Raw genomic sequence first — 12,348 nt, forward strand, 5'->3', positions numbered from 1 at the left:
TATTGGCCTAAACCCTGAAATCTCAAAAGCTGCACTGGCAGAAAAAAAGTACTTTGAAAATAGCAGGAAAACACTTTCTCTGCCTGGCTCATATTTTATACATTTATTTTATATAACTTCTGTTATCTGTAAATATTAGAGAGACAGACAGACAATTGTTCTACTGGAGAACTCTGGTTTTGACTACTGGTTCCTTGTAATGCTGGGGATCCAAGTGTTTAAGTTTCAGTTCTACTCGGCTAAATGCCTAAATATATAGTGTAAGAAAACACATGTAAACTAAACATCAGTTACGCAACAGTAAGCATCTGTCAAATGACAATATCCTGACTGTTTATCTCTCAGTTATAGTGAATTGTGTGATTCATTGGCACCACTTTATAGGAAAGAGGATCTTCTGCAATGTGGATGAACAGTGGACTTCTCACTCAGTTTCCATTCGGAGTTCCGATCACACCCACCCAACCCTCTCTCCTCTTTAGGACTACTTAGTATCAGTATTATCTTCCCATATACTGTGCCACACACAGTGTGCGTCAGGCAGCCCTTATGGGTGTTGGCTAAAGGAGCAATTTGCCTTTGTAAGTCAATAGTATAGTGTCTGCACAACCCGCACATGTTTTAAAGGGAAAGCTTTGCCCTAGATTGAGCAAAAGAGACACGAGGTCACTGAGTCATATGGTAGCCATGTGTCTCACTGTAAACCACAACACATTTATAGATACAGTCATGGGACAGATTATGAATTCCTGCATACAAGGAAGAGGATCGAAACGTTAATGTTGTGATTGTGAATGACACAGACATCATCGACACACAGAGTCAGATCAGCCGTAAATCACACAATATTTTAGATAACCGTTATTATTACTTTTCGGCAGTATTCACCTTATGTTCCAACGCAGGGGTCAGCCAAGTTACTTCCTATTGTGTTTACACTTCCTGTGACAGTACAGTACTTTTAGTGAGCAGGTAAAACAGACGGTGTTTTGAACAGGAAGTCGTGACACAACTGGGTCAAGTGGGCGGGGCTACATAAGGTGAATACAGTATAGAAAACAGAATGAGGGGTTGATAAGGAACACATATCCTATCAGGGTTCAAACGCCCTGTCAGCAAGCATCTGCCCTGCTGAAGTGTCTTTGAGCAAGACACTGACACTAGAGGTCTTCACAGGTCCAAAATGGACCTGGGAAATTTGTGACCGGACTGGATTGGACCTAAGAATTAAAAACATCGGACCCGTTTTCGCCCGACATATTACAAACGCCACCTGATGCATGTCCAAGAGGAGAGAGACCCGAAACATGTCTTGGGTCTTTATATGGACCCGAAACAAATCTGGCAATTAAAATTGCTGCTAAAAATGCTGGAGGTCTGCGACACCACATATATTTTCCCAAAGATGGTTTCGGTCATTTTAGGTAATTCTTATCATGCCGATGTAGTTCCCCCCTCAATATTTTATTTTCAATTTCTCTTAGAACAGTTATGAACAAAACAGACGAACAGGCTCAGACACAGGAAAAGAAAAGAAAGTAAATACATACATCATCGACATTCAATATTACAACGTGGTGCTACCAGCCGCAGGTGCTTATGTGCTTGTATGAGATGTTGTGCATGGGATCCCACGCAAGGGGTCCATGAGAAACCAGCTGGGCGAATCATCTGTCGCCCCTACCCTCATCGAGGTATGCTAGAAACGGGTCCCAAATAGTTGATTTTTTTTAAGTGAGTTGGTCCTCAGGAACCTGAGTCTCTCCATCCGTATAACAGAGATCATGTCCGTCAATCACAATTGAAAAGAAGGTGAAGAGGGGGACTTCCATTCCTTCTTAATTCGTTTTTTATGCTGATGTAGGTGAAAGTGCTAATTTTTCTGTTAAGTTTGTTTTTAATTTGTTATTTTATTATATAAAAAGCGGTGATTGACAGTTGTGACAGCCACTCGCCGTGTCCACTCGGGTCCTAATGCAAACGGTACTGGACCCGACCCGGACCCGCAGTCGCTTCTTTTGAATGGACTCGGCAGCCTGCCGGGTCCTGGGCTGACCCTCGGGTATTCGGGGGTTCAGGGGGCATACCCGAAGACCTCTAACTGACAATATAGCTGAGTCTGACCTTGACCTCACACTTGTCCTAAAATGTCCTAATGGTGGCGATCAACAAAGTATCACATTGCTTGTCATGAGCTCGATCTGGACTCACACGGCCAACCTGCTGAGTTGTTTTGCACATGAAGTCCTTTGGAAATCTGGGCTCAGAGGAAGAGCCGTGTCTTCAGGCTTCCATCCAGGGCCGATTCTAGGGGGGGGCAGGGGTGGGCTATGCCCACCCAAAAATTGATCTTGCCCACCCAAAAAAAAAAAAAAAAAAAAAAAAAAATTGTATCTCCCTTTTTGAATTCCAGGCGACCGCACTTAGGGTCGCGACCCGAAGGTTGGAGACCACTGGGTTAGTTAGTTTAGGGCAACTAACAGTTGTAGTTATAGCTTTAATTTGATTTGAGAAATAAGCTCATCCAATGCAAAGAATATTATGGAGTTGATTATTTTAAACTATGGATGAAGGATTGTTATTTATTTGTTAGGGTAACAAAGTCAATCTGCTTTCAAAGTTTTAATTTCAATAAGACTAAAAGTCTTGTAAATATAGGTTTGAAGGCTAAATGGCAAATAGTTTTTAGCTATGGTTAAGTCTCACTGCACTAGTCTTTAATTTGATTTGAGAAATAAGATCATCCAATGAAAAGAAATGTTATGGAGTTGATTATTTTAAACTGGATGAAGTATTTTTATTTATTTTTAGGGTAAGTCAATCTGCTTTCAAAGTAGTTTTGTTTGTCACTTTTCAGTTTGAATTTGAATAAGACTACGGTAAACGTCTTGGAAATATAGCAATAGTTTTGTAAATAGTTAGTTTGTACATAGTTTGCTAATAGTTTTGACAATAATAATGTAAACACTGGCCTGTCACCTGAGTGAAAGTTCCTACTTACAGTTTGGTGACCCAAAACAGAATGGTGACTCCTAGTCCTACTGGAACAATTTGGTTCAGTGTTTATGCCTGTGTTGCTGTCTGTTGTAGTGTAAAACGACTAAAGGGAGAGCAGGTGGTTACATGAAAGTGAGTGAGAAAAGGAGAAGATACTGAATAATGACATCACAACAGTATAATCCTAATGTTAATTTAAAATTAAATATTCTTGGATGAAAGTCCAAAAAACGTCAAATTTTCTTCGGCGCTGCCCTTGCAGGCAGCACCGAGAGTCCATTCCTACCTAAAAGTACTTCCAGCGCCACTGAATATAATGCAATTTAATCCCCATCCCCGAACCCACATCCTCTGGCAACCTACCGCCAAAATTGCCCCCTACCAGCCCACCCTAGTGTGGCAGGCTAGATACGGGCCTGCTTCCATCCCTGTTGCAGGCCTTTCCTCTTCATTGACTTTCCTTCACAGTCGATTGCCAACAGATCAATGTGAGGTGGGTGGCTGACAGATTGACGCAGTGAGCCTAAACACTGGTGAGAGACTAATGCAACAGAGAGCACACACGTTCAATGCTGTTCCAGCAGAGCCATGTGTGAGATGCAGGCAGCGCCATTATACTCCCTGCTCAGGGTATCTTGTTCCACCTGAACCAGGCTTACTGGAAGGGACAGGTATGCTTTGGTAGAGCTGCTGAAGCTCAAGACCCCCAGAAAACCTTTGATCAAGATGTACGAAGGTAACACCATTATGTTTTAGATAACTGGTTAAGACAAAAGAAAATTGGCTTCTTCATGATCCTCAGTTCTTAACATAACTACTGACTGTGTACGTGAGCAATGAGAATGACATAGATAGACCCTGTCTGATGAAGAGCTTTGACAAAATATCACATGGAAAAATCTCTCTCTGGCTTCCCAAACAGAGAGCAGACTCGTCCAGGACGTAGAATGTCCTCCTTGCACACATCTACCAGCTCGATAGCAGACACTCATCTCTTCACAGAACTAATTGATTTCCCCCGGCCTGGAGATTGAGAATACACAGCATCTGATGGAGACACTGGGATGGCTCGCGGCTCGCTTGCTCGCTCGTTCCCGAGTCTCAGCGCATTACCGAGGAGCGTGGAGATGTCAGCGCTCCAGCCTGCAGCACGCCGCGCTGCTCCTCTGCCGTGACTAATCGGGGCTGGATAAAGTTGCTCAGTGGCAGATTAGTTCTAATATGAGGGAGAGTTGTACTGACAGTTTCGATCCCCTCGGTGTACAGAAGCAATCAGCACCGGCCGCAGCCACTTCCAGCTACTGTTATTGGCTCTGGCCGCTCGGCACGATCCAGATAGGCCCCCACTGTGTGCAGAGAAAGGCCGAGATATCTGGTCTGGCCAAATATACACTGGCTACCGACACTTTTGATTGAGCGGAAAAAGCAGACTATTAGGATGCTGGCTTGAGTCTTTGCTCAGCCGTTCATCAACGTCTATAGGATTTCCCCTCACTTTGATCCTCCTTTTAATACAGCTCTAATTTAGAGGACTTTAAGGGGGTCGATAGCACATCATTCAGATGGAAAAATCAATGCTCCTTGCATTTGCTTTTGCATGGCGCGCACAGGCTCCACTGTGCCATTGATTTTGTTCTATTTTGGGCAGTAAAGGTTCACTTCCCCATATTGGCTGCTGTTCATTCATCTCAGGCTTTAACGTGCCTCAAGCTGCTCTGCCACTACCTGAACAAGCTCCTGGAATGGAGATCTGTGGCTAATGTGTGCGAACAGCCTTGGCGCTACCCAATGGCTAGCAGATGTAGCTGCCAGCTGAGTCCATTAGTCAGCGAAGTTGAATTGGACAGCTCCTGTCCGACGCTCTCATTCGTCTTGCTAATGGAGGGAGAGCAGAGCCGGTTTGGTGATGCAGGGGCTGTCTGGCTTTAGGACGTCCCGTGTGGACGGACTACAGGTAAAAGCAGGGGCTGTCTGGCTTTAGGACGTCCCGTGTGGACGGACTACAGGTAAAAGCAGGGGCTGTCTGGCTTTAGGACGTCCTGTGTGGACGGACTGCAGGTAGGAGCAGGGGCTGTCTGGCTTTAGGACGTCCCGTGTGGACGGACTGCAGGTAGGAGCAGGGGCTGTCTGGCTTTAGGACGTCCCGTGTGGACGGACTACAGGTAAAAGCAGGGGCTGTCTGGCTTTAGGACGTCCTGTGTGGACGGACTGCAGGTAGGAGCAGGGGCTGTCTGGCTTTAGGACGTCCCGTGTGGATGGACTACAGGTAAAAGCAGTGGCTGTCTGGCTTTAGGATGGCCCGTAGGGACAGGCTGCAGGTAAAAGCAGGGGCTGTCTGGCTTTAGGATGGCCCGTATGGAAGGGCTGCAGGTAGGAGCAGGGGCTGTCTGGCTTTAGGACGTCCCGTGTGGACGGACTGCAGGTAAAAGCAGGGGCTGTCTGGCTTTAGGACGTCCCGTGTGGACGGACTGCAGGTAAAAGCAGGGGCTGTCTGGCTTTAGGACGTCCCGTGTGGACGGGCTGCAGGTAGGAGCAGGGGCTGTCTGGCTTTAGGACGTCCCGTGTGGACGGACTGCAGGTAAAAGCAGGGGCTGTCTGGCTTTAGGATGTCCCGTGTGGACGGGCTGCAGGTAGGAGCAGGGGCTGTCTGGCTTTAGGACGTCCCGTGTGGACGGACTGCAGGTAAAAGCAGGGGCTGTCTGGCTTTAGGACGTCCCGTGTGGACGGACTGCAGGTAGGAGCAGGGGCTGTCTGGCTTTAGGACGTCCCGTGTGGACGGACTGCAGGTAAAAGCAGGGGCTGTCTGGCTTTAGGACGTCCCGTGTGGACGGACTGCAGGTAGGAGCAGGGGCTGTCTGGCTTTAGGACGTCCCGTGTGGACGAACTGCAGGTAGGAGCAGGGGCTGTCTGGCTTTAGGACGTCCCGTGTGGACAGACTGCAGGTAAAAGCAGGGGCTGTCTGGCTGTAGGACGTCCCGTGTGGACGGACTGCAGGTAGGAGCAGGGGCTGTCTGGCTTTAGGACATCCCGTGTGGACGGACTGCAGGTAGGAGCAGGGGCTGTCTGGCTTTAGGACGTCCCGTGTGGACGGACTGCAGGTAGGAGCAGGGGCTGTCTGGCTGTAGGACGTCCCGTGTGGACGGGCTGCAGGTAGGAGCAGGGGCTGTCTGGCTGTAGGACGTCCCGTGTGGACGGGCTGCAGGTAGGAGCAGGGGCTGTCTGGCTGTAGGACGTCCCGTGTGGACGGGCTGCAGGTAGGAGCAGGGGCTGTCTGGCTGTAGGACATCCCGTGTGGACGGACTGCAGGTAGGAGCAGGGGCTGTCTGGCTGTAGGACGTCCCGTGTGGACGGACTGCAGGTAGGAGCAGGGGCTGTCTGGCTTTAGGACGTCCCGTGTGGACGGACTGCAGGTAGGAGCAGGGGCTGTCTGGCTGTAGGACGTCCCGTGTGGACGGGCTGCAGGTAGGAGCAGGGGCTGTCTTGCTGTAGGACGTCCCGTGTGGACGGGCTGCAGGTAGGAGCAGGGGCTGTCTGGCTGTAGGACATCCCGTGTGGACGGACTGCAGGTAGCAGGTAAGTAAAGGTGATGTCAGGATGTGACAGAACAAGACAGATATGCTGCACACAATCCAGCAGCCCCTGTGATTCCAACCCTGCTTGGAGTAATAATTGGCATCCCAGCCTGTCTTAAGATGTGTCATTACTTTGATCCAAAAACTAGACAGTTCAACATTAAGTGGGTCTCATTACATTAGCTTTCTGTCACTTGGCCATGAGCAGCATACGATTTGTCTCCAGTATCTATCGATAGAATGTAGTAAGTCTGCCATAGTTATTCATTGACGTGAGGCTGTTCAGAGGATCTTCAAAGAGCAGGAGTGAAGCACATCGCTGAAACAGCTTCTCACATGGCTCCCGAGGAGGTGATTTGTTATGGTGAGTTGCATAGCTACGCATTAAACAGAGGAACAGTGTTATCAAACCAGCAGGCTCATCCTGAAAATGCTGGAGATGAACTATGTGGTCTCTGGGAAATCTGGAGAGCTACTGTATATGAAAGCATATGTGTGAGCTGGGTTCCCGTAGGCCTATGCATCTTGTGATTTGAGATATTCACCAGCTGATGTTTAAAAAAACCACATCCTAGGGACAGTTGTAAATTCAGTTGCCTTTTCTGTTGTTCTGCTTACCTATTCTCACATAACTCATAAAACTCTAGTCTTGGTCACTGTAGACTATTTTCCCCACATACAAAAAAAGTCAGCACACACACACACACACACACACACACACACACACACACACACACACACACACACACACAGTCTGATCTGCTGGCCACTGATCAGCTTCACTGGAGCGGTTGGGGTTAAGGGCCTTGCTCAAGGGCACCTCAGCGGTGGTAATGAGGGAGGGGCAAGCACTGCGTTTTCACTTTCCCCACCCAGATTTATCCTGCCGGTCCCAGGGATTGAACCGACAACCTTCCGGTCACAAGCTCGCTTCTCTAACCGTTGGGCCACCACTGCCCCAATTTATGTTTATGTCTACTACAAATTGAGCGCTCCTTTATAGCCTACTGTGCGTCGTCGTGTTCCTCCTCGCTCATGTCTGCTGCCCGTGGCCATCACTGTTGTCTTGTGTTTATGTCGTGGTCAGACAGCACATAGACAGCAGCACTGTTGTCTTGTGTTTATGTCGTGGTCAGACAGCACATAGACAGCAGCACTGTTGTCTTGTGTTAATGTCGTGCTCAGACAGCACATAGACAGCAGCACTGTTGTCTTGTGTTTATGTCGTGGTCAGACAGCACATAGACAGCAGCACTGTTGTCTCGCCCGTGGTCAGACAGCACATAGACAGCAGCACTGTTGTCTTGTTTTTATGTCGTGGTCAGACAGCACATAGACAGCAGCACTGTTGTCTTGTGTTTATGTCGTGGTCAGACAGCACATAGACAGCAGCACTGTTGTCTTGTGTTTATGTCGTGGTCAGACAGCACATAGACAGCAGCACTGTTGTCTTGTGTTTATGTCGTGGTCAGACAGCACATAGACAGCAGCACTGTTGTCTTGTGTGTATGTTCCCTCTTTGTTGACCTTGTTGTCTGGGCCAGACTCAGAGCGGAAGTCACTGAACATTACAGTTGCGGGCGCTTCCGGTCCAACGTCGAGTTTTCGAGTCACAATATTGTCCCTCATCGTGCAAGTGTACAACTGTGCCAGCCGGCTCTCGAATGATGTATGAACAGATAAGATGATTGAGATGGCAGCTTAGCTCACCTGCTGTTGTAGCCACAGCTGGTGTGCTTTGGAGTGTCCAAGCAGCGTTTTCATTAGCACGCCAGCTCTGTCCTTTTGACGATTGCTGTCGTTCAGAGAGTGGTTTCTCTTGTAGTGTGGAGAAGAGATGAAAGTTCATGTCTTGGCTTTCTCCCCGTCACCAAAATGCTGCAGAGGATCCAACTACATAGCAGCATTGTCATCTGTACACGCGCTCTGCTAACTGTCAAGCTAACCGCCTATACACCCATGCTAGGGCAGGCTGCGCAAATTAGCCAGTCCTTTGCAGAAACGTGGTAATGATGAGGATCAGGAAAACATCCAATCCTACTCACCTTGTGTAGCCCCGCCCACTTGACCCAGTTGTGTTATGACTTCCTGTTCAAAACACACCGTCTGTTTTACCTGCTCACTAAAAGTACTGTACTGTCACAGGAAGTGTCAACACAATAGGAAGTAACTGGCTGAAACCTGTGTTGGAACATAAAGGTGAATAGTTGTGTGCATAATTATCATGCGGCTTGTCTTTGCTGCAATGTCTGTCAGCTGTTACTCTGTCGTAGCCGTTTGCTTCAACAGCTGCTTTAAATATTCAATCAGCCAGCGTTGCAAACACGTCGGCAGGAAATGACATCACATCCCAGAAAACTCCAGTGCAACATGGGGTATGCGGGACTGTCTTTATAAAACCTAAGCTGCAATATCATCTCATAATTATAATCCAGCTCCACAAAGAATAAGAAAAAGGAACTGGGAAATAAAGGCAAAATGGATGCCAACTGGCGTCCGTAACAGTAGCCTAATTATTCTCTCAATCAGTAGCTGTTATACAATGCTCAGACATCCTGATGAGATAACTCTACGCAATCCTTGCAAGGATCATCAAAAAGGTAAGACCCAACTTGTTCCTATAGATTGTTGTAATCAAAGTAGTTTGCCAGAGGTCAAAAAGTACTGATCAAATTTGTTGAGGGACATGTGTGAAAGTGAGTCAATTCATTTCAGTTTTGAGATGTAGGCCTACCGGTATTATACATTTTTCATTTTTGATTGAAACTAATGACGTATCTGAGAACTACTTCTACCTCCATCCATCTTTTTGCAGTTTCCTGCAAAAAGTAGTCTGACTTGAGTTAAATGTCTCTTAAGTGCTCAGGGTTTCCCCCAGAAAAGTCATTAGTCCCGGTGGCAAGTAGCCTATTTTGTGAGGGGGGTCCTATCGTTTCGCCCTATAGTTTCTGTGATAAGAGAATCATGGACGGAATTGTGGAATTTAAGAATGTTATGACACAACTTCCATAGTCAAAAATCTTAAAAATACATAAAGAAAAACATCCCTGATGCTTAGGCCCAGTGGGCCACCGGGCTTGTATCACACTGGGGAAAACCCTGCTGCTGATTACTAAGAATAATTAAAAGCTGAAGAAGGGCTTTGTGTCAGGTGCAGAAAACTTTGTCCCAAACTCCCTTTGGAGTAAAAAGAAATCCCTTTGGAGTGTTGAGCAGATGGCCAAAGGTCCAAAGGAACACCCTGTCAGCATTGGACCTCTCCAGCAGCTCCAGGACCAGTTCATGTCATCCCCATAGTTTCCCCCCCTCTCATTTCCACTTGCTTGAATGCAATGACCTGTTCAGCTGATGCCCTTACACAACGTGCGCAGTACCAGTCACTTTAATACTGACGTTAGAGATCAAACACTGCTAAATGCAGTTGATGCAGCTTTGTGAGACGAAGTTGTTGCTGCTACACCTGTTCCAGCACAGAGATAGAAGGGGAAAAAAGAGACAGAGAGAAGCAGTGTTTTTCCACATGAACTGAGGTGATTTTAATGCATTTCAGAGACAGAAAACTGCATCATTGTCACACATCATTCCACTCACAGTGACGAAGACACATCCTCCATGTCAGTGAACAAGTGATTCAGGTGGCATTTGGGAGGAAGGGGTCTGCTAATCGACGGCAGGCTCTCTCCACTCAAAGATGCGCTCCAGAATGCAGAGGCATTAAAAGCACCCAGTTGATGCCTTGGCGGGTCAATACAACACACACAATGGGTGTAGATGTGATCGACAAAACTGTGTTTTTTGGGGGGGGGGGGGGGGGGGGGGTAAAGGGGGACAATCCACTGGCATAGAATCACTGGACTGGCGAGAACGTTGTGTTCACTGGATGATATAGTTTGGTGCCCATATTAAACTTCTGTCTGGGTTGGTTGGGTGTTACTCTAAACTGGCCTGGCACGAGATGTGTGCGAAACACTAGCCACTGTCAAATGCAAGTCAATGGCCTTTTCTTTTCTTTTTTTGGAGATAAAAAGTACTATGGTACTGGCCCTTGCCTCCGCTGCTGGCCTGTTGGTCAGGTGATGTTCCAGTGATGCTATGCCAGCAGTGGGGTCATGTTAAAACAGGACATGTAGACCCTCAGGACTTAAAAGGTTGGCCCAACCCTTCACTCCTGGCTGGTCACACACTTCTCTACTGATTACTGCTAACACCAGTTTTGTCCTTTTTGTCCACATGAAAAAAACTTTTTCTTTGTGTTATTTTTCAGAATATGATATTCTTGCAAGTCATACACATCCATTATAGATAGATGAACCTTTTTTTTTTCTTTAAATGTCAGCATACAAGGTAAGCTGTGTGACTATATATGAAGACAACAACTACAACTTTCACAGCACTGGCATCGGTTAATTTTAAATACAGTACTCAAGCATTGTTAGATTAATAAAAAACAAAAAAACAAAAAAAACAGAAACATAATACCCCCGAAAAAAATAAGCTACTGTACGCAAGTTGGTTTCTCCCCTAAAATGTTTCTTTTGTATTTCAATGGCATGATGTACATATTTGTTTTTAACCATACCAACAAACATCTATCCAAAGGGAAAATTCTCTATGCAGTGTATTCACTTTTTGGGTTTTCCCTTGATTCGATACAGTACCATGCATTTATCTCATTAAGCTGAACTGACTTGATATTTGTTGCTTGTATTTGATTGATTCTTTGTCCACTAAATCTGACTAAAATCATCAACAAATGTAACGTGTTAGGATAGTGTTGTCTTCACATAGACTCAGGTAATGGTGTTTTAGTCGGTCATTTCTCGGTGCACATCCACCCTATTGCATGTTGACAGGTTGCGCAGGATACAGCGGCAATCGTGGGGTGGGTGGGGGTTGAGGGTTGGTGTCGGGGGGCGTGTGGGTAGTGGGGGGGGGGGTACTGTGGGGTCGTAGGTCACGGGGGTCGGTGTGCTGAGGAGGGATTTGGGGGTTGTCAGCTCCTAGACGACAGCCTTTGAATCCTTGCAGACCTGAGTGGTGGTGCCTGAGTTAGTCTGTTTAGTGTCCGTCCTCCCTCCCGCATGCTTCGCTGCTCTGCAAAGACAAATGAGATGGTGTTAGGGGAGCCGAGTCTGTCCAGGGATTCGAGAAATGTCGCTAATATTCAGCCCTGTTCTAGTAGCCCTCCGTTTAATGATTCATTTTCAGTTATTTCGTTCAAAGGTGGGATAGATGTTGCTTTTTTTTTTTTAACAGAACACAGAACACTTTATTTTATTGTATTTTTTTCCCGCCGTTTTTCGAAACCGAGTCTCGTGCAATCGTGACTCCTGACTCGGAACAGTCAAAACTGTTTCACACACTAACTGTGATCAGCTGTGGGCTCCTGTTCCCCCGGTTTCTTTCAGACAGGATTTTGAGCACGCCGACAGACAGAGGTTCATGTGTGTGGGGGGGGGGGGGCAGTGAAGGGCGGATGACAGGTTTATATACAAACACCACCTCTGGGTCACAGGCCAATGAAAAAGGAATTGGTCGGGAGGCAAAGAAATATTTACATTCTGATCACGGCAAACGTCAGACCCGCTGATGAGGAATGCTCAACAGCAACACGATGAGTTAATCTAAGGAAGAGTTAATGAGTTTGAGAGAGAGAGAGATAGAGAGATAGAGAGAGAGATAGATAGAGAGAGAGAGAGAGAGAGAGAGAGAGAGAGCTGAGTGAGTGAGGGGAAGGGGAAGTGAAATGACTGAGTGATTAACCGCTCAGGTCAAAGTA

The 12,348-nt window shown here is 46.9% G+C and overlaps 1 protein-coding gene across 2 annotated transcripts in view; it reads right to left on the bottom strand.

Moving 5' to 3' along the window:
- Window positions 1-10,084: 10,084 nt before the first annotated feature.
- Window positions 10,085-12,348, bottom strand: part of stau2 (staufen double-stranded RNA binding protein 2) — a 260,599-nt gene continuing 258,335 nt past the window's right edge. For both annotated transcript variants that reach the window (XM_083631974.1, XM_083631973.1), the window contains exon 15: window positions 10,085-11,663. In XM_083631974.1, the coding sequence (XP_083488100.1) occupies window positions 11,628-11,663 (36 nt within the window). In that variant the 3' untranslated portion in view covers window positions 10,085-11,627. The remainder of the gene's footprint in view (window positions 11,664-12,348) is intronic.

This window comes from Poromitra crassiceps (assembly GCF_964638095.1).
Source record: "Poromitra crassiceps genome assembly, chromosome: 2".
In the NCBI taxonomy this organism is placed as follows: domain Eukaryota; kingdom Metazoa; phylum Chordata; class Actinopteri; order Beryciformes; family Melamphaidae; genus Poromitra; species Poromitra crassiceps.